At 44.3% G+C, this 23,338-nt stretch overlaps 1 protein-coding gene across 1 annotated transcript in view; it reads right to left on the bottom strand.

Moving 5' to 3' along the window:
- myo1g (myosin IG) overlaps nucleotides 1-23,338 on the bottom strand; it is a 61,403-nt gene that overhangs the window by 16,026 nt on the left and 22,039 nt on the right. The window contains exons 15-21 of the mRNA XM_031788811.1: nucleotides 20,995-21,161; nucleotides 20,467-20,674; nucleotides 17,248-17,471; nucleotides 15,376-15,520; nucleotides 12,467-12,571; nucleotides 11,302-11,415; nucleotides 8,899-9,056 (exon numbers count right to left, since the gene is read on the bottom strand). Coding sequence (XP_031644671.1) covers nucleotides 8,899-9,056; nucleotides 11,302-11,415; nucleotides 12,467-12,571; nucleotides 15,376-15,520; nucleotides 17,248-17,471; nucleotides 20,467-20,674; nucleotides 20,995-21,161 — 1,121 coding nt within the window. The remainder of the gene's footprint in view (nucleotides 1-8,898; nucleotides 9,057-11,301; nucleotides 11,416-12,466; nucleotides 12,572-15,375; nucleotides 15,521-17,247; nucleotides 17,472-20,466; nucleotides 20,675-20,994; nucleotides 21,162-23,338) is intronic.

The raw sequence follows: 23,338 nt of genomic DNA, 5'->3' as shown, positions 1-23,338 counted from the left end.
GGTAGCTGCTGCTGCAGTGCAGTCCAACTGTCTTTGTGAAATGTAGCTATTTGTTGGGTTTGATGTGAACATGTGAAAACATTGTCATGCAAAAGATGGCAGAGCTCTCTCTCTGTCTCTCTGTTTCCCTTCTCTCTGCATACGCATGCCTGCATTTCTCAGTTTAAACTATTATTTTTAGTTCTTCAAACTATTACACCAAGGTTATATCGGTTCCATTGACTAACCTCCCTCTAATGACTACAACTTTGGAATCTCAAATGTATATAAGCCTTCGAGTCTTCTCCATTCAGAATAGGCACAAAGCAAATAGTTCTTGACTCCCTTTTAGATTTTAGAAATGACTCCTCCAAAATAGGACTTTTCCTAAATAGGACAAACAGTCAGCCATGGCCAGGACAGAGAGAGAAAGAGTGGGAGCATAAGAGAGAGAGAGGTGAGAGAGTGGGAGAGAGCGAAAGAGAGGGGGAGGGTGAGAGCGAGAGAGAAAGGTGAGAAAGAGAGAGAAAGAGAAAGGGAGACAGAGAGAGGTAGAGGAAGAGGGAGACAGAGAGAGAGAGAGTGGGAGAGAGATAGGTAGAGAGAAAGAGGGGGGAAGAGAAAGAGATGGAGGTAGAGAGGGAGGGAGAGAGAGAGAGAGAGGAGAAGAGAGAGAGAGGGGAAGAGATAAAAAAAGGGGAAGAGGAACAGAATGAGAGAAAGGGAGAGAGAGAGGTAGGGCCGTGGCTCGCCTCTTTTAATGCTGAAATGAGCGTATCGAGGACAGGCACTGAGGGAGAAGGGTAGAGCAGGAGGAAGAGGAGGAGGAAGAGCAGGCTATTTCAGAATAGGATGACGCCTTTCACAACCTAAAAAGCGAGTCAAGTTTAGAAAAGAGCGGAGACCATTTAGGTCTGTGATGTCTGCTACTGACCAGGGTCACATAAGGTAAAAATGAGGGAGGGAGAAGAGGGGGTGAGGGAAGAAGGGAAGAAGGGGAGGAAGAGAGTGGTGGGGTGGTTAGAAGGGGAGAGTGGAGGGGGGAAGAGGGATGCAGGGTAGGAAGAGAAAAGGGGGATGTAAAGGAATATCCCCTCCCCAATCTTTCAGATAAGGGGCTGACCAAACCCTAAATCTCCAGCCCTCAGCCCCTGCCCTGTCACACACACCCAGCTGTCTCAGCAGATGGCCCAAAAGGGGTCTAACCCCCCAATACACACACACACCTACTCCATGAGGCTCCAAATACTCATCAGTACGTAATAGGCATCAGTGTTTGGCTCGGAGCAGAGGGAAACAGACTGGTACCACAATCGCTCCATTGACTCACTCTCTCACTCTCCCTCCCAGACCAAACCAGACTACATGTGAGAACAAGCCTGACTGGGGCATGACTACTGTGGTCTTGGGACTGACTTCCTGGGAAAAAAGAGTGATGAAAATGCGAGAGGAAAAAGAAGGTGTGTGTATTGTCATCTGCCATTCTCCTCCTCCCCCTCGTTCATGCTTACACACACTCACCCCCTCACACACACTTCTGTGGTCGGCAACCCCCCAATCCCACTATCCCCCAACCCCCCGAATCTAAGTCTCCAAGTCTCTCTTTTGATGAGAGCCTGTGGGGGTCACGACCCCCAGATGGCGGCACAAAGGCACATGGGGGCCACGCAGGCAGACAAGCCGGCACAGTGATTAGCCTTTCTCAATGGCCGCCACTAACTATCTGACGCCAGCCGCTCCGAACAGCAGCCAAAGACACACAGCTGCTGTAGGAACCCCTCTGACACAGACTGACTGACTGACTCCCCCAACACAAACACAGATCAAAACACACACACACACCAGACCCAGACCTAAAGTCCAGGAGTCTAGGATAATGCTCTGTCATTAAAACACACACGCTGTCCCACATGCAGACACGCACACACGCTCCAAAAAATACCCCAAAACACAGCCTGGTACGGTTGCCACCCGGCTGCCTGTGGTCCTATAAGCCTCTCCCTAGGGGGTCTAGTCTAGCTATCTGTCCTATGAGAAAATGCCTGGACACAAGACATACCACCACTACATTAATGAGATGGCAGTCTGCTGCACAGACAAGACTGGTCCTGTATTCCACACAGACCTGTGCCACATCTAGAGTATATATGATGTAATATCCTGTATACCCCACAGACCTGTGCCATATCTACAGTAAATGTGACGTAATAGACATACGATTGACATGAGGGAGAAAGCATGTCCTACAGCACATGAGGAATGTGTTATTCCTCATTATATTTGGACAGTGTGAATGACGATTCAGAGGTTTGAACTGAAAAGTTTGTAGTACAATTAAAATAAGTGGGAGTATGGTCTTTGGTGTTTTTAAGTAAGTCAGTATGACTGGATTTGGGGATTAAGATTTAGGAAACCAATCAATTTAGGATGGGTGCTGTTAGCTACAGCCTGCAGGAGGCTTAGTGGTGAGACACATAACAGACAGGCTGACTCTGGCCTGCACTGCAAAAAATAAAGATTTATTTTCTTTTATTGAGATAATAAAGTAAAAATAACTTGGTTTGAGTTGATTTCCCCAAAAATTGCATTTACTTGTTTTGAGTTACCCAGAAAATGCATCAAGATATGGCCTTGAATTAAGCCTTTTTTAGGTTAAAATAAGCTAAATGGTCTGCCAGTCCAGAAAGATAATTTAGCTTGTTAAGACATCTTATTACGTTTGAACACTGCCTGGTTGGCTGCCTGGGATTTTCAAATCAGTCTGACGATGACTGAATCACATCTAAATATGGCAGTGATGAATGTCATGAATCTGAATCATACAGAGCACCAGTCAAAAATTACTAATTCAAGCGACTTTCTTATTTATTTGATTTTTTTCTACATTGTAGAATAATATTGAAGGCATCAAAACAATGACATATGGAATCATGTAGTAAGCAAAAAAAGTAGCCAACCTTTGCCTTGATGACAGCTTTATCTATTATTTCTTAAATTGTTAGCCCAGAAAATCTTAAGTGTTATTAAATACAGCCGGGAAGAACTATTGGATATAAGAGCGATGTCAACTTACCAGCACCATGACCAGGAATACGACTTTCCCGAAGTGGATCCTTTGTTCGAACCACCCAAGGAATTCAAACTGTTTCCAGAGGCTGACCAAAAACAATGTCGCCGCAGGAGAGGTAGACGGAGCGGCCTTCTGGTCAGACTTTTGAGAATGGTGCTGACAGAGATGGTCGCCTTGCTTCGAGTTCTTAGGAAACTATGCAGTACTTTGTTTTTTATGTATTATTCTTACATTGTTACCCCAGGAAATCTTAAGTCTAATTACATACAGCCGGAAATAACTATTGGATATAAGAGCAAAGTCAACTTACCAACATTACGACCAGGAACACGACTTTCCCGAAGCGGATCCTCTGTTCGGACCACCACCCAGGACAATGGATCTAATTCCAGTAGTCGACCCAAAACAACGCAGAAGGGGCAGACGAAGAGGCCACCTGGCCAGGCTCCGTTGATGTGCCCATCACACACCACTGCCGAGTATACTACTAGCCAATGTCCAGTTTCTTGACAACAAGGTAGACAAAATTCGAACAAGGGTTGTCTTCCACAGAAACATGGCTCTCACGCGATATGTTGTCGGAATCGGTTCAGCCACCGGACTTCTCCATGCATCACGCAGACAGAGATAAACATCTCTCTGGGATAAGAAAGGGCAGGGGTGTATGCTTTATGATTAATGACTCATGGTGTAATCATAACAACATACATTAACTCAAGTCCTTCTTCTCACCCGATCTAGAATTCCTTACAATCAAGTGCCGGCCATTTTACCTACCAAGAGAATTCTCGTCAGTTATAGTCACAGCTGTGTACATTATCCCTCAAGCAGACACCAAGATGGCCATCAAGGAACTTCACTGGACTATATGTGTAACGGGATTCGTCCTCTGACGAGGAGTATGAAAGATCGGACCAATACGCAGCGTGGTAAGTGTTCATGATATTTAATAGAACAGAAGACTTAAATACAAAAACAACAAGAGAACGAAAAATGAAACCGAAACAGTCCTGTAAGGTGCAGAAAACACTAAACAGAAAATAATAATCCACAAAACACAGGTGGGAAATACTACCTAAGTATGATTCTCAATGATAGACAATGAACGACACCTGCCTCTGATTGAGAACCATACTAGGCCAAACACGTAGAAAATATAACATAGAAAAAAGAACATAGACAACCCACCCCAACTCACACCCTGACCAACCTAACACAAAGACAAAACAAAAAAACTAAGGTCAGAATGTGACAATATGCAAATTGGAAACCATACATCCTGAGGCTGCATTTATTGTAGCTGGGGGTTTTAACAAAGCAAATTTGAGAACAAGTCAACCTAAATTCTACCAGCATATTGATTGCGCTCAGTGCATGCACAATATCCTCGACCACTGCTACTCTGACTTCCGCGAAGGATACAAAGCCCTCCCCTGCCCTCCATTCGACAAATCCAACCACGACTCCATTTTGCTTCTCCCCTCCTGTAGGCAGAAACTCAAACAGGATGTACCCGTGACTAGGACCATTCAATGCTGGTCTGACCAATCAGAATCCACGCTTCAAGATTAATTTGATCAAGCGTACTGGGTCATGTTCAGGTAGCCTCAGAGAATAAAATAGATTTATACACTGATTGATTCAGTGACTGAGTTTATAAGGAAGTGCATAGGAGATGTTGTTCCCACTGTGACTATTAAAACCTACCCTAACCAGAAACAGTGGATAGATGGCGGCATTCGCGCAAAACTGAAAGCGCAATCCACCGAATTTAACCATGGAAAGATAAGTACAGATATGGACGAATACAGACAGTGTAGTTATTCCCTCCGCAATTCAACGGCTCAGACATGAGACGTATGTGGCAGGGTCTACAGGCAATCACAGACTACAAAAAGAAAACCAGCCACGTCACTGACACTGACACTGATGTGTTGCTTCCAGACAAACTAAACACCTTCTTTGTTCGCTTAGAGGATAATACAGTGCCACTAACTGCGGCACTCCTCTCTCCTTCTCCGTGGCCAACATGAGTAAGACATTTAAACGTGTTAACCCTCGCAAGGCTGCTGGCCCAGACGGCATCTCTAGCCGCGTCCTCAGAGCATGCGCAGACCAGCTGGCTGGTGTGTTTACGAACATATTCAATCTCTCCCTATCCCAGTCTGCTGTTCCCACATGCTTCAAGATGTCCACCATTGTGCCTGTACCCAAGAAAGCAAAAGTAACAGAACTGAAGGACTATCACCAAGTAACACTCACTTCTGTCATCATGAAGTGCATTGAGAGACTAGTCAAGGATCATATCACCTCCACCTTACCTGTCATCGTAGACCCACTGCAATTTGCATACCGCCTCAATAGGTCCACAGACAATGCAATCGCCAGCACACTGGACACTGCCCTATCCCATCTGGACAAGAGGAAAACCTATGTAAGAATGCTGTTAATTGACTACAGCTCACCATTCAACACCATAGTACCCTCCAAGCTCATCATTAAGCTTGAGGCCCTGTGTCTCAACCCCACCCTGTGCGATTGGGTCCTAGACCTCATGACGGGCAGCCCCCAGTTGGTGAAGGTTGGAAACAACATCTCCACTTCGCTGATCCTCAACACTGGGGCCACAGAAGGGTTCGTGCTCAGCCCCCTCCTGTGCTCCCTGTTCACCCATGACAGCATGGCCATGCACGCCTCCAACTTGATCATCAAGTTTGCAGACGACACAACAGTAGTAGGCTTGACAGCCTATAGGGAGAAGGTGATGGAACATGGAGTGTAGTGTCAGGAAAACAACCTCTCACTCCACATCAACAAAACAAAGAAGATGATCGTGGACTTCAGGAAACAGCAGAGGAAGCACCCCCCTATTCACATTGACGGGACAGCAGTGGAGAAAGTGGAAAGTTTCAAGTTCCTCTGCGTACACATCACGAACAAACTGAAATGGTCCACCCACACAGACAGTGTGGTGAAGAAAGCGCAACAGCGCTTCTTCAACATCAGGAGGCTGAAGAAATGTGGCTTGTCATCTAAAAACCTGACATATTTTTACAGATGTACAATTGAGAGCATCCTGTCGGGCTGTATCACCGCCTGGTACGGCAACTGCATCGCCCACAACCGCAGGGCTCTCCAGAGGGTGGCGCGGTCTGCTCAACGCATCACTGGGGGCAAACTACCTGCCCTCCACAGGAAGGGCAAAAAGATCACCATGGACAACAAACACCCGCACCACTGCCTGTCCACCCCACTACCATCCAGAAGGCAAGGTCAGTACAGGTGCAGCAAAGCTGGGACCGAGAGACTGAAAAATAGCTTCTATCTCATGGCCATCAGACTGTTAAACAGCCATCACTAACACAGAGAGGCTGCTGCCTACATACAGACTTGAAGTCATTGGCCAAAAGGATCACTCGTCACTTTATTAATGCCACTTTAATAATGATGTTTACATATCTTGCACTACTCATCCCAGATGTATATACTGTATTTTATACCATCTATTGCATCTCGTCTATGCCGGTCGGTCATGGCCCATCCATATATTTATATGTACATATTCTAATTCCATCCCTTAACTTAGATTTGTGTGTATTAGGTAGTTGTTGTGGAATTGTAAGATTACTTGTTGAATATTGCTGCAGTGCAAAGTCTTTTTTTAAATGATAAAATAAAAAATTTAAATATACCCCTTGTTTCATGGTATCCAATTGGTAGTGCCTTAGACCACTGCGCCACTCGAGAGGCCTGTTAAAAGTTCATGGAATTTCTTTCCTTCTTGATGTATTTGAGCCAATCAGTTGTGTTGTAACAAGGTAGGGGTGGTATACAGAAGACAGCCCTATTTAGTAAAATACCAATACTATGTTATGGCAAAAACAGCTCAAATAAGAAAGAGGAATTACACTCCATCATTACTTTAAGATATGGTCAGTCAATCCAGAAAAATTGTGCATTTGCAAAAACCATCAAGCGCTTGTCACACCTTGGTCTTAGTATTTTGTGTTTTCTTTAATTATTTGTTCAGGCCAGGGTGTGACATGGGTTTGTGTGTTGTGTTTTCGTATTGGGGTTTGTAGTATTTGGGATCGCGGCTGATTAGGGGTGTTGTATAGGCTTGGCTGCCTGAGGCGGTTCTCAATCAGCAGTCAGGTGCTTCTCGTTGCCTCTGATTGGGAACCGTATTTAGGTAGCCTGAGTTCGCTTTGTCTTTCGTGGGTGATTGTTCCTGTCTCTGTGTAGTGTTCACCAGATAGGCTGTAATAGTTTCACGTTCCATTTGTTGTTTTTGTATTTATTAGTTATTTCATGTATCGTCACCATTTCCTCATTAAAGATCATGATTAACCACCACGCTGCATTTCGGTCCGACTCTCTTACGACAAACGAAGAACGCCGTTACAGCGCTATGATGAAACTGGCTCTCATCAGGACCACCACAGGAAGAGAAGACCCAGAGTTACCTCTTCTGCAGAGGATAAGTTCATTAGAGTTACCAGCTTCAGAAATGGCAGCCAAAATAAATGCTTCACAGAGTTCAAGTAACAGACACATCTCAACATCAACTGTTCAGAGGAGACTGCGTGAATCAGGCCTTCATGATGAATTGCTGCAAATACTATAGTACACCAATAGGAAGAAGAGACTTGCTTGGGCCAAGAATCACGAGCAATGTACATTAGACCAGTGGAAATCTGTCCTTTGGTCTGAAGACTCCAAATTCGAAATTTTTGGTTCCAACCGCCGTGTCTTTGTGAGACGCAGAGTAGATGAATGGATGATCTCTGCATGTGTGGTTCCCACCGTGAAGAATGGATGAGGAGGTGTGATAGTGTGGGGGTGCTTTGTTGGTGACACTGTTGGCGATTTATTTAGAATTCAAGGCACACTTAATCCGCATGGCTACCACAGCATTCTGCAGTGATACGTCATCCCATCTGGTTTGCGCTTAGTGGGACTATCATTTGTTTTTCAACAGGACAATGACCCAACACATCTCCAGGCTGTGTAAGGGCTATTTGACCAAGAAGGAGAGTGATGGAGTACAGCATCAGATGACATGGCCTCCACAATCACCTGACCTCAACCCAATTGAGATGGTTTGGGATGAGTTGGACCGCAGAGTGAAGGAAAAGCAGCCAACAAGTGCTCAGCATATGTGGGAACTCCTTCAAGACTGTTGGAAAAGCATTCCAGGTGAAGCCGGTTGAGAGAATATCAAGAGTGTGCAAAGTTGTCGTCAAGGTAAAGGGTGGCTACTTGAAAGAATCTCAAATCTAAAATATATTTTGATTTGCGTCACAATTTTTTTATTACTACATGAATCCATATGTGTTATTTCATAGTTTGATGTCTTCACTATTATTCTACAATGCAGAAAATAGTAAAAATACAGAAAAACCCTGGAATGAGTCGGTGTGTCCAAACTTTTGACTGGTACTGTAACTATAACAGAGATAAATACCATAAGGGTTGCAGGTAGCCTAGCGGTTAGAGAGGCGAGCCAGTAACCTTGCCAGTTCGAATCCTGGGAAAAATCTGGGAGAAGTGACCTGTACAGCTCGGCTCGGCTCAGTAGTGTGAAAAGCCCTTAAAAAGTAGTCTAATTCCAATCCCAGTCTTTACCCAACGCAATACCTGTGTAGCATAGTTAAACCAGCCTGAATGCTGCACTCACCATTGTTCAGGCTGGTTTGACCACGCTAACAGGTCGTCACTGACTACAGTTAATACTTAACCAGGCCAGCTCAGTAAAATTTGGTTTGGCTTGTTTCAACTCGGCTCCCCTCTGTAGTCTAAACCCAATCCCAGTCTCAACCAAACACCCCCTGACAGTTGCCACTGACCGTGTGAAGTGGTCAATGAGCGTTCCCAGCAGCTCCCCGATGCGGTCCTGGTTGGGGCACAGCTCTCCTCTCTGGATGTAGAGAAGGACATCATCCTGGGAGGAGGTGTGTAGCGCCACCATCTGGTCAACGCCTGCAGTGATGCTCAGGCCTGTCATCTGGGGGATAGACAGACACAGAGGGGTTAGATACACCCAGACACAAACACACACATACGCATGCACGCAGGCTCACACACAGACTCACATGCACACACACACAGGCTCACACATTCATAGTTACTCCTAAAACAAAACACAGGTTACTCTCTCTATCCATGTGTGTGTGTGTGTGTGTGTGTGTGTGTGTGTGTGTGTGTGTGTGTGTGTGTGTGTGTGTGTGTGTGTGTGTGTGCGCACGTGCGTGCGTGCGTGTGTGTGTGCTTGTGTGTGTGTGTGTGTGTTTGTGTGTGTGTGTGCGTGCGTGTGTAGTGCACTTTATAGGGAATAGGGTGCCATTTTGGATGCAACATAGTCATAGTAGAGAACAGTGTTGAGATATTACTATTTTGTTGGGCATCATGCTAAATGGGGCAGACATACTACCTGTCACAACATACATGCATCACACAGAGCAGTAGAAAGAGATCCTATTACAAAGGAAAAGTCTAAACGGGATCCTTGGGACGGCCCAACTCTGATGTCACCCCATTGAAGTTGACATTTAAAATGGTTAAGTAAGGGTTAAAGATAGGGTTAGGCTTAGGTAAGGGTTATGGTTAAGGTTAGGGTTAGGGTAGGGACGTCCCAAGGATACCAGATAGCACTAACCCTTTTACAATGCGTAAGCTCCATGGGGAACCACCGCGTTACCATGAGGAACTACACTGTAATGTCGTGAGTCAGACAGTTAGTTGTGAGCTACTCGCACCATAAACACAACTTTGTATCCTGTCATTCATACATTCTAAATAAAACTTAGTTGAAAGTGATTTATAGTACTAAGCCATACTCTATAGCCATCATATAGGTTAAAGGGGTAGTGACATTGCTTTGGATAACTTTACAGCGCTACTGTTTCTCCCCCATGGCATGGTTGTGTTCTATCCTAACTGGTGTCCAGCTGTGTTGTACCTCATTAAGTAATACTGTGTATTTAACTGCCTGATCTGTTACCTAAACCTACAGTCTGTTCTTTAACACGCACAGCCTCCAGGCCAAAACATACTGTGTACACGTACAGACACATTGTTGCTTATTGTGAGTAGTGTGGTGCTCTATTGTACAGTACCTAACTGACTGTCACTGAGGCAGAGACTGTCCCAGTCACACACGTCATGTCCCACATGGAGCTCTCTCTCTCTTTATTTGTTTCTCTCTCCCTGTCACCCCATTTCTCATTCTCTCCCTCTCCCTTTCTCTTTCTCTTTGTCTTTCACGGTCACTTTTTTCTCTCCCTTGGTCTCGGTCTTAGTCTCTCTCTCTCTCTCTCTCTCTCTCTCTCTCTCGCTCTCTCTTTCTCTCTCCCTCTCTCTCCCCTTCTCCCTCCCTCTCTATTCCAGGCTCCTCCTTGTCCTTGTGAGCACGCGCCCCAGAGAGATCCCTGATCCAATTTCTCAGATCAGCTCCTGAAATGAGACTGGCCCGCCCCACACTGCAGTGCCGCATTTTGTGACCGAAGACACACACTCACACATACACACAGAAAACACACACACAACACACACGTCCCTCCTTTGTGCAGCACTGTACCGCTCCTGAGCCTTTCTCCCATCTGTCCCCCTCTCCCTCCTTCCCTCTCTCCCTTCCTACTTTGCTCCCTCCCTCCCTCTCTCATCTGACCTGGGTCACTTTAACTCACAGATACAGACAGAGGGCACAGCCATTGTTCATCTCTGCATCCTAAATGGCACACCGTGTATGGAATAGGGTGCCTATTGGGACGTCCCTCATGTTATAAAGTAATACCAAGGCAATGAATATGAGAGGGTGTAAAGTGGGAACTCAAGGGAAGGACTAGAGAGCGTATGTTTATTGACACAATGGGAAAGTTTACAGATGTAGGAAATTAATTTGAGCCAGTCTGCTACAGCAGGAAAATAATCCTGCAGCAACAGGAAATGTGAATTATTATGTCGATTATAATTCATTGGCATTTGTTGTAGAGGTTGATACATTTTTTGTTGGGGCAAATAAAGTCTGGCATTTTTAAACCTTGAATACTAAGTTTGCATTTCCTTCTGTGCAGAACAATTATCATCAACAAAAGAGTGATCAAATGAAGTATACGTGTGGTTGTATGACTAAGGTGTGTGTGTGTGTGTGTGTGTGTGTGTGTGTGTGTGTGTGTGTGTGTGTGTGTGTGTGTGTGTGTGTGTGTGTGTGTGTGTGTGTGTGTGTGGAGTTCTTCTGAGCCAGTACTCACACTCTCTAGAGGCAGTCTTTTCAACACCTTGAACTGTTTTTTGGGGTCCAGTTTGTAGATATGTTTTTCCGTAATAAACAAGGCTCGGTCTGTGCTTTTATTGAACCGATTCACCTGAGAGAGAGGAAGAGATAGAAAGAGAGAGAGACATACAGATATAGACAGAGAGAGAGAGAGAAAGAGAGCGAGAGGGGGGAGCAAGATAGAGAGGGTGAGGTAGAACAAGGGAACAAGAGGAGATATCAAACACATTTATCTACATTTCTGTTTCTATGTTCTATCCTGTTCTACATCTTCAGAATATATCAGGAGATTAAACCAGACAAAATCCAGGACAGATATGTCAGGACGAAAAGGTCTATTGAAGATGATGAGTTAATAGTTTATATAATTTCATGCATTCCCTACACACCTATCCAACAAGGATGGTAATTAAAATAGTCATAATAACTAGGTGGATGTGGTGTCCTGTCTTCTGAAAAACAGTTCATCTCATAGCCTGGTAAGGAGGTCAAGTGGTCAGACAGACAGACAGACAGACAGACAGACAGACAGACAGACAGACAGACAGACAGACAGACAGACAGACAGACAGACAGACAGACAGACAGACAGACAGACAGACAGACAGACAGAGAGCGAGACAGAGAGCGAGACAGAGAGAGAGACAGAGAGAGAGACAGACAGACAGACAGACAGACAGACAGACAGACAGACAGACAGACAGACAGACAGACAGACAGACAGACAGACAGACAGACAGACAGACAGAGAGAGAGCGAGACAGAGAGCGAGACAGAGAGCGAGACAGAGAGAGAGACAGACACAGACAGACACAGACAGACACAGACAGACACAGACAGACAGACAGACAGACAGACAGACAGACAGACAGACAGACAGACAGACAGACAGACAGACAGACAGACAGACAGACAGACAGACAGACAGACAGACAGACAGACAGACAGACAGACAGACAGACAGACAGACAGACAGACAGAGAGAGAGAGAGACAGACAGACAGACAGACAGAGAGAGAGAGAGTGAGATAGATAGAGAGATAAAGGGATAGAGAGTCACAGAGAGACACGAACAACAACGAGAGAGAGAAAGAAACTCTTTGTGGCAGTACAGTACAGTAGGCTATGGTACTGTAACACACCTTCCTACAGAACCCTGAGAAGAGGACCTGGTTGTATTGGTCTTTGTTTCTCAGCTCTTTGGAGATCCGTATGAAGTTAGAGCTGGTCTGAGGGCAGTCCCTCACCTGCAATCAAAGAGGCACATTACAAAGGCACACATTAGGGATGCATCCCAAATTACACCTTATTCCCTATATAGTGCTTTTGACCAGGGCCCATACCCTATTCTCTTTAAAGTGGACTACTTTTGACCAGGATCCAATGGCAGCGTATTTGCTATATAGTGCACTACTTTTGACCATAGATCTCATCTAGGGAACAGGGTGCCATTTGGGATGCAAACAATACTACACCAGCCTGATCCACCATCCTGATTGCTGCGCTCTTGTTTCATATGTTGAGATCAGGATGGTGGAACAGGGCTAATATTACAGGACCCCGTTAGCCTTCTGCCACCATCTACACTGCTACCAGCTAGGACAGCATCTCCTCATTAGTCATAACACTGTTTATAACCTCCTCTTTCAAGCTTGTATCACCAGCAGATCAAAAACCACAGCCTGAGGGAAATGATTTAAGACACTGACTTTGAGGAGCATTTAGAGATCATGGCTTTTATGGGAGTGTAGTTGTATTGTAACTTAACATAGCTTTTCCACATCTACTGCCCTGCCTAAAGGGAATTTATTTAGGAATTTGAAGAACAGCAATATGTAAAAATGGCATGCCAATCTACACTTTTTATCCGGACTCATTGGGCTCTGGTCAAAAATAGTGCACTATGTCGGGAAAATAGTGTCATTTGGGACGCAATCCACAGACCACTCGAGGACTAACTAACTGACTGATTTATTGAGTGATTAATATGATACCTTTCATGGCTCTACAGAACAAACGCTATTGGATTAAGCCGTTAGCGAGGCGTGAGTGAGACCCATTAGAATGAGACTGATTGTGGCTGCCTTTGACTTAAGCAGTCAAATTGAGTCTCATGGCAACTGCAGGCCATGTGGTTTATCACAATAATTCCTTCATGGGATGGATGACCTCTCGGGAGCCCCACTCGGAAGAGGCATCACTCCAGTCTCTGGTTCGATTCCTGGCTGTATCACATCCGGCCGTGATTGGGAGTCCCATATGGCAGCGCACAATTGGCCCAGCGTCGTCCGGGTTTGGCTGGTGTAGGCCGTCATTGTAAATAAGAATTTGTTCTAATTCTTAACTGACTTGCCTAGTTAAAGGTTACATTTGTTTAAATTCAGGAACTCCCCATCCCCATGTACTAGCCAGGGTGAGTGGGGAGAGTCTATTCACCTTATTTACGAACATGGAAACAAAACAATGTCCGAAACATTCTGTTTTGTGGAGGACATCCGTTGAAATTGAGGTGAATAGGGACACGCCTGGTGCCCACATTGATGACATACAGTAAGTCGTGCAGCTGAGTGTCGAGTGGAGAGCAACGGATTGGATTCAGTCAGTCTGTCACGGTTCATGAATCCACTGCCTCCCTCTCTCTTGCTCTCTCTCTCTCTCTCTCTCTCTCTCTCTCCCGTGTTTGTGTGGGCATGGTTCCCAATCTCGGCCTGATTGTCTGTGCCAGCTGGAATCACTTATCTTCCCTTTATATGTTCTGTAACCAGTGTTTCTTGTTGTCAGATCGTTGTTACTTCTCTGAGGTTGTGTCGTGTGTCCGTGCTCATCTCTCACCGCCCTTGTGTGGATTATCTGCTGTGCTCCCTCCTACCCATCCGGACACACTCCCCTGGATTTCTCAGCACGCTATCATCGGAAGATGCGCCCTAGTCCCTGGGTCGGATTCCGTCTGAGTACAGTCTGTCTGTCCTGTTGCTGCTGTAAACTGTATTCATTAAACCATCGTTGCTTGCATCTTGCATCCGCCTCTGTATTGTCACACAGTCGTCCTGATGATGAGCCCTTACCAGCTATTTAGTTTATGCTGGCTATCTGGCAACAACAGCAGAATGGCGCTAATTAAAACTTGTAAAGTTGTGTTTCTTTCAATGGGCCAGGGAGAAAGAACTTGCAGTATTGGTCACCATCTAGATGTCACCATGACACGCCAATTAGCTAACGTAATGACAAGCGAATGACCAGTACAACGGTGTTGTATCGAGGTGCTTCCTAATTCCCACTGTTGCTTCCCACTGGGCAGCTGTATCACATGTTGCTGGCGGTAGCTACGTGGCCAATTTGTTCCATCCCACATAATTATATTTCGAGTAGGATAGCAGACCACAAGAGAAATAACTTGTAATATTGGTATTTGGTAGTATAGTAACCATCTGGATGTCACCGTGATACAGTCTACTGCTCAATAGGGAGAGTTTGCACTGCAAGCCGGCAACACAACAACACAGGGCACAGTGTGTCCTTCGCTCTCACTGGCGGACTGCCGACCACCGCTGTCCTGCAATAAGGAGAGGGAAGTAGCGAAGTAGCTCCATTTGTACCCACTCAACTCTCGTTGCAAGACATTTGTCATACATTTTGGGCACCAGGCATCCATATATCCTCTCCCGGGTGAGTGTGTGTATGATGTTGTATTGGTGTTTCAATGTACAGTGCCATCTAGATTTCTTTTACAGAACTGTACTTGGGGCCAACCTATGGGGCCAGAATGAATATGAACGTTGCAAAAAGTTTTTGTGAAAGTTGCCTTCTCCATCTTCCGTGACACAGATACTCATTTAATTTTCACATTTTACTGTTTGTTGAAATACTATAAACAAGGTATGATGATAGGAAGACGTGAGGATGTTAGCCAACTGTTCAATTAGAATTCAAACCCTTGCCCCTATTCTCTGGCCACTCCTGTAGATATGAGAGGATTGGATAGATGGAAGCAATATGCTGGAAGGAGGAGCTAGGAGGTCATTTGACATACAGCTAACGTGTTGTGACTCACGTTAGACAGGTAGTCCCTCTCCCAAGGTCGGCCACAGCCCCAGTCCTTCCTCTCCCCACTCAGAGCCCCCAGAGCAGCCACCTTGGCCCTCACCTCCCCCATGTCAGACGGAGGGATGTTCTTCACTATCTGCCTGGCACGCCACCTGGGAACAAACATGTATAACAGAGAATACATCAAAGACGCTGCAGAAAAAAGTGCTGTCATTCATTCTTAGCCACACTGTCAGATAAGATCAAAAATAACCTGTGTATAGGCCTGAAATGAACAGTAACTACATGTTATAGTGAAGAAAGAGCATGTGCCGTGCCCTTCGGCCCACCAAGATAATTACAGACTTCCTTACTGTAGTTACCAAAATATACACGACCGTTCAAAAGTTTGGGATCACTTAGAAATGTCCTTGTTTTTGAAAGAAAAGCAACAAAAAAAAGTATATTAAAATTACATCAAATTGATCAGAAATACAGTGTTCATTTTGTAAATGACTATTGTAGCTGGAAACAGCAGATTTTTTATGGAATATCTACATAGGCATACAGAGGCCCATTATCAGCAACCATCACTCCTGTGATCCAATGGCACAGTGTGTTAGCTAGAGGTAACTCCGGGATGCTGGCCTTCTAGGCAGAGTTGGCAAAAATAAAAAATTAAGATGGGCAAAAGAACACAGACACTGGACAGAGGCATCCCGGAGTTGCCTCTTCACTGTTGACATTGAGACTGGTGTTTTGCGGGTACTATTTAATGAAGCTGTCAGTTGAGGACTTGTGAGGAATCTGTTTCTCAAACTAGATACTCTAATGTACTTGTCCTCTTGCTCAGTTGTGCACCGGGGCCTCCCACTCCTCTTTCTATTCTGGTTAGGGCCAGTTTGCGCTGTTCTGTGAAGGGAGTAGAACACAGCGTTGTACGCGGTCTTCAGTTTCTTGGCAATTTCTCGCATGGAATATCCTTCATTTCTCAGAACAAGAATAGACTGACGAGTTTCAGAAGAAAGTTCTTTGTTTCTGGCCATTTTGAGCCTGTATCGAACCTACAAATGCTGATGCTCCAGATACTCAACTAGTCTAAAGAAGGACAGTTTTATTGCTTCTTTAATCAGGACTACAGTTTTCAGCTGTGCTAACATACTTGCAAAAGGGTTTTCTAATAGGGTTTTCTAACACAGGAGTGATGGTTGCTGATAATCGGCCTCTGTACGCCTATGTAGATATTCCATAAAAATCTGCCGTTTCCAGCTACAATAGTCATTTATAACATTAACAATGTCTGCACTGTATTTCTGATCATGTTATTTTAATGGACAAAATATAGCTTTTTCTAAGTGACCCCAAACATATATAAACCAATGACTATATATAAACGAACAAAGCCATTGATCACGTGACACCATTCATTCTTATTTTAAGACTCAATAGCGCATTTAAGCCAAATGAAGTCGGTTAAGATGGAGGCTCATGGAGACATCCAGGAAGTGACGTTGCAGGCTAGCTCTATGCTGCCCCCTCCCATTGAGTAACTCCAAATGAAAGGCAGACCGAGGTACTGCAGCCTGCCATTAGCAACTAAAAGATCCTTAAAATATCTTCTGTGTATGATTGAAAAATAATCGGTTCAAGGACATACATCTGGTGTATTAGAAGCAATTATTGGTACCATGATTGTCTTCTAAACATATTTTTATTTACACGAAGATTGCCAGTTTTCCATTCACTATAATGGAGGATTCTGTTTTCTACTAACAATGCCTGCAGTACGGCAGTCGGCCTTGAACTTCGTGGCTTCAATGAGAGGGGGCAGTCGTTTTCCCCTGATATAAATGCATGCACATTCTATTTCTCGTTGTGGTAACTATGGGGGCTGACTGACCTGCGATGTAGCTGTTGAGTGATGCTGTCGAACTGTGCGAGGGCTGCCGGCGGTGTGGGCCACTCCACACTCTTCCCATAGTCAGCCATGTTGCGTACGTTGGTGAAACGTCGTTCTACCTCCCAGAAGTGGGCTTTGACCTTGTAGCGCTTGTAGCAACCCATGATGGCATAGATGGCACGCATACGCTGGCACCTCATCCTCGCCAGTGCCCCGCGCCATACCTGTGGGAGGGAGAGAGAGAGCGAAAGAGAGAGTGAGGGATGGAGAGAAAGTGAGAGAGTGAGAGTGGGAGAGAGAGATGGAGCACAGCAAATTCTCCAGTGTTAAATCAATACTGTCAGTGTTGTTCCAGTGTCTATACGGGTCCACACTTTTCAGTGGGCATTCAAATGAAGTAGCAAGTTAGGAAAATACTAATAAAAAGGTGAAACAAAGGAGGAAGAGGAAGAAAGACAGGTAGACTAGTTGTCAAATCAAAGTCTACAAAGCAAATTTGCCCGTGTTAATTTTTCAGTGTAACATTTCTAGTGTTGATTTAGTTGTTAAATGCACTCTGTAAGAGTGAAATTGACACCCAGTGGTGTAAATAACCAGAGTTATTGTTTTACACTTTGGAGAGTAACAGTCCCATAAAATTGTAAAATATATTCTTTAGGATTGTTTCTCTTGTTTTTGCATGTACATTGATTGATTAATCTTATGCTACACAAGGATAAATAACATACATTTTTCTAAACTAATCCAATCACTTGGTTAGATTTATTGCACCCATTACTGAAATGGTTGTTCCTGTTTAATTGGTTTATGGAGTCTTCTTATCAACTTTCCTAACCTTGGCATTCATTCTGAATGCAGGTTGCAGGTGAATCAAAATCCCAACTGTTGGATATCATAACTCTGTCTGAAATCCAATATGAATTACACATCACTTTACAAGCCAGCATAATGTGACAAGGAGTTTCCTAACAGCACTGTGTGAGGATTAAACTTGGCCATCAAAGGAAAGCCTAATGATATAAGTATTGTATTGTCATAGAGTTCTATTTTAATGGTAACATTTGCCTAGGTACTCACTTAATGAAAGCCATAGGTGTCACGTTCTGACCTTTATTTCCTTTGTTTTGTCATTATTTAGTATGGTCAGGGCGTGAGTTGGGGTGGGCAGTCTATGTTTGTTTTTCTATGATTTGGGTATTTCTATGTTTCGGCCTAGTATGGTTCTCAATCAGAGGCAGGTGTCATTAGTTGTCTCTGATTGAGAATCATACTTAGGTAGCCTGGGTTGCACTGTTTGTTTGTGGGTGATTGTCTATGTTGATGGCTTGTTTCAGCGCAGCTCGCATTAGCTTCACGGTTGTTATTTTGTTTACTGTTTTTGTATAGTGTTTCAGTGTTCAGTGTTTTCTTTATTAAAATTCATGATGAACACATATCATGCCGCATTTTGGTCCTCCGATCCTTCTCGCCTCTCCTCTTCAGATGAAGAGGAGGACAACCGTGACAACAGGTCTTTAAAATGAAAGAATTCAATAACCATATCTCTGTCAATAACAAATACAGTCATGGGTGGTAACCCTACAATTCACTCGAAAAGAAAAGGCACCCTGGGAAATGTGCAAATCAGGCTTTAGACCATACAGCGTTAAAACAACACCCCCAAAGTATTTACTGTAACACGACAGGTGTTACTTTCTTACACTGAGAAAGTGTAACAGCGTTAGCAGTTAGTGAGTCCAGTTTACTCTAAATCACGTGTTATGTTTTACACTGTAAGTGTTGCGTATCACTCTACAGTAGAGCTATACAAACATCACAATCAAGTTCATTTGAACACTTTAAAAGTTAAATGGGGAACACTGCAACAGAGTTCAATCTTTAACTCTTTCAAAGGTGTTATTTTAACACCAGTTCAGCAGGGCTCACATGTTCACTGAAAATAGTGTACATTTAACTCTTTCTGAGTTAAATGTACACCATTGATTTTCCTGTGTGGGACAAATCAATGTCTGTCCAGAGACTGTCTGGGTTAGACTCCTGCTGAGTTCCAGACAAAGTTCTGCTCCAGTTAGAGAGGCTTAGCTGCAGATAGATTCATCCGGGTTATGTCCCAAATTGCAACATATTCCCTATATAGTGCATTACTTTTGCCCAGAGCCTATACGGTGTAGTACACTATATAGCAATAGGTTATTATTTGGGACGTAATCCCTGAATTGGGTCAGAGAGAAAAGCAGGGCATTTAATTCACAATCAAAGAGCAAGAAGAAGAGAATAATTAATGAAATGTAATGTAACGATGGCTCTGATCGCATTCATTATCCCAATTATTGTATCAGAGTGATCTCCATTTGACTCAGCAGATGAATCACACTGAGTTGAATATAACACATCCCAAATGGCACCCAATTCCCTATTTTGTGCTAAGGGCGCTGGTTAAAAAAAGTAGTCCAATACAAAGGTAGAGGATGCCATTTGGGACTCAAGCTGTGACTGGGAGCCAGATCATCATCATGCTGGAGACAAATTAAAAGCTTTTCTTTTAAAGGGGCAATCTGCAGTTGCAACATCAATTTTTGGACTTGTAAATTAATGATATTGTACCCATTGATTCTTTAAGAATATAACTTATAAATACCGAATTAGCTTAGTTCAACTGCCATACCCCATCAGAACTTAAAATATTAGTTTGTTTTACATGTAAGTAAAAATATCGTTGATGGTCAGTCCTTGCATCCATAGGTCTTTCTATGAATTTGAGAGTGGTTACATTTCTTCAGCCTTATCCCTCAGCTTTTTACTGAAGCAGAGGCTTTATTATTGTTTCAACTGCGGATTGCCCCTTTAAATGCAGAGGTCTTAATAAGATGTGGATGCTGCTGTGTGATTCACATTCTGACACGCAAGCTGTCGATGGGGTTTTAATTAGGACTAGCTGCCAATGCCATGGGTCCTTGGACAATTAAATGCATCTCTGTCTGTTTTCATACATACATGAATAATTTGGCCTATGAAAGTAACAGGAAATATACATTCAGGATAAATGCCATAGAATTATGTGTGGAGTATCTGAACGCAGGGGTTTGTTCATTAAAACCAAACAGGAGAAAATTTACATTTGGCAAGACAGGTATATACAATTTTCTCCCCATTGATTGAACACAACCCAGTTTGTGACATTTTACTGTCAGTACAGCCTCCGGCCACTAGGGTCCCTACCTTCTGTAAGAACAGCACCAGGATGGGGATGAGCGCAGCTCTCTCCTGCTCCAGCGTGAAAAGGGACCGAGGTGTTCGCACAAACAGCTTGGTGTGTCCATACGCCACGTCGTCCTGGAAACCGTGCTGCGTAACGATTGCCTCTACTGCCTCTCTGTCTGTCTCCATCAGGTGATTGGGCCAGGTGTACTCACACGTCATCTTATACCTACAGTACACACAGGAGGGAAGACGAAGAGTTCAAGATACAGGCAGTTGTGCTAAACATGACAATGAGTGACAAGGAGTTGGTATGATAGAACAAACAGAGTGGCACTGAGGCTAGGATTGGACATTGGACAGATTTAAATTCCTCTGTTATACACATGGTTGAACATAGTCATATAAAGCTTGTTATTCACATGAATACTGTGGCAGAATGTTATTAAAATCATGGACAATGACTCTAATTGCTGAGAAATGACTCATTCTTAATGTAAAGTTTTCACCCCAATGACGTTAGACCTCAGGGTGTGCATGACCTCTGACCTCTGTAGGAAGCGTGCGTAGGGCTGGCGGTAGGCGAACCCTGCCCTCCGCACCCTGACGTTCTCCAGCAGGCCCAGGTACGCCACCTGGTGTTGGCATCGGGCGTCGTCAAACAGCACGGGAGACTTCATCTCATTGGGCTTGATGCAGCGCACATAGTATGGCTCCTACAATACAATACACAAACTCATTAACAGCATAGTTATATACTGTGTAGTACAGTCTCACATAGTACCTCTCCTGTAAATACACAGAATAATACACAGTCAATAAGTATGCCTCCTAGAATACAACACACAGAATCCTCTAATATAATACTGTAATACTACAATACACAACACAGTCGTATACTGTGCCGTAACACATAGTACAGCTCTTACAATACAGCGAACACAGTCACAGTCCAACAGGATACAATACACTGTCATATATGCAGTAAAGAGGTCAATGGAACGCAGACCGCAGGGGATAGACGAAGGACGCCGGATTGGCGCACATTCAACAAATCTGATCTAACAAAGTGGATATTGGTCGAATCCATCATGATTGATGTACTGTAACAGACCCACAATGTGGTTACTGAAGTCCGATTTCAATATTTTGGGCTGTTTTCGCTGCATAACATTTAGAAGTTGTCCCTTTTCATGTTATGAAGAAGTGACTGCTAAATGATAACTCCCCTTTGTATAAGCTGATAAAATAGCTAGCATACAGAAATCAGTGGTGGTAGTCAAAGTTGTTTCAAACTGTACGCAGTTGCTTGGTGATGATGACATGAACATGTATTGTGGTTGACATCCATACAATCATTATACTCAGATTCTTACCTCAACATAGTGTGAAATACACATATAAACAATAGCTTAAATATTCAGTAGGCGGGCCTCCGGGGTGGCGCAGTGGTTAAGGGCGCTGTACTGCAGCGCCAGCTGTGCCATCAGAGTCCCTAGGTTCGCGCCCAGGCTCTTTCGTAACCGGCCGCGACCGGGAGGTCCGTGGGGCACAATTGGCCTAGCGTCGCCCGGGTTAGGGAGGGCTTGGTCGGTAGGGGTGTCCCTGCACCAGCGACTCCTGTGGCGGGCTGGGCGCAGTGTGCGCTAACCAAGGTGGCCAGGTGCACGGTGTTTCCTCCGGCGCATTGGTGCGGGTTGGATGTGCACTGTGTTAAGAAGCAGCTTAGCTTGGTTGGGTTGTGTATCGGAGGACTTTCAACCTTCATCTCTCCGAGCCCGTACGGGAGTTGTAGCGATGAGACAAGATAGTAGCTACTACAACAATTGGATACCACGAAATTGGGGAGAAAAATATATATATATATATTCAGTAGGCAAATTTTGCTTGAGGGCAACGAGGAGATTCCGGATCTTCAAGGCCCTTTCCCCTACGCATTTGCATTGTTTTGGTCGAGTTCCATTGACCTCTTTACCGCATCTATGTACTGTATAGGAGATACTGTAACCACATAGTACCGCTCTCACAATACAGAGAGTAGTGGAACAGTCAAATACTGTTTTTACTATAGTATCACATTGTATCACATTGAAATACTTATTTTGCCCAAGTTGGTTCTGTAGACAACTTGGCATGGACCAGACTGTACAGAACTCAGGGGAACATAGCCATCCCAAAGAGGACTGAATCTGCCTTGTGCAATCATGCCAAAATGCATCCAAGCCTATTAGAATATCAATGCATTGTTAAAGTCTAGCTCGGCCAAACTCACAGTGTCTGTCTTACAGAAAGAGACTATTAAACTCCTAAAACGGCATAATACTAAAGTTTTTAAAGTGCACAGATAGTGGCAGCATGCCAATTAGTAACCTATTTCCTATAAAGTGCACTACTTTTGACCAGAGCCATGTGAGGCTCTGGTCAAAGTAGTGCACTATGTAGGGAATAGGGTGCCATTTGGGACACAAAATGTGTCCTTGTGCTACCTCTGTGTGCCAGACAGGAGCTTGCTGGGACACATTAAGGGACACATCTTCTTGTCAAGGGAATGGGCATGTTTTGTGTTCCAAATGGCACTCTATTTCCATTGAAGAACACAACTTTTGACCAGGGCTCATAGTTCGCTATATAGGGAATAGCCCCCTGCAGGATGAATACAGTTGAACAGAGCACACACACACACACACACACACACACACACACACACACACACACACACACACACACACACACACACACACACACACACACACACACACACACACACACACACACACACACACACACACACACACACACTCACACACACACACACACACACTCACACACACACACACACACACACACACACACTCACACCAGCACAAACATTTTAGCTCAGACTTGAGAAAGG

This window comes from Oncorhynchus kisutch, linkage group LG14, assembly GCF_002021735.2.
Source record: "Oncorhynchus kisutch isolate 150728-3 linkage group LG14, Okis_V2, whole genome shotgun sequence".
In the NCBI taxonomy this organism is placed as follows: Eukaryota; Metazoa; Chordata; class Actinopteri; order Salmoniformes; family Salmonidae; genus Oncorhynchus; species Oncorhynchus kisutch.
The sequence above is the reverse complement of the archived record's forward strand: the minus strand, read 5'-3'. Positions and strand labels throughout refer to the sequence as shown.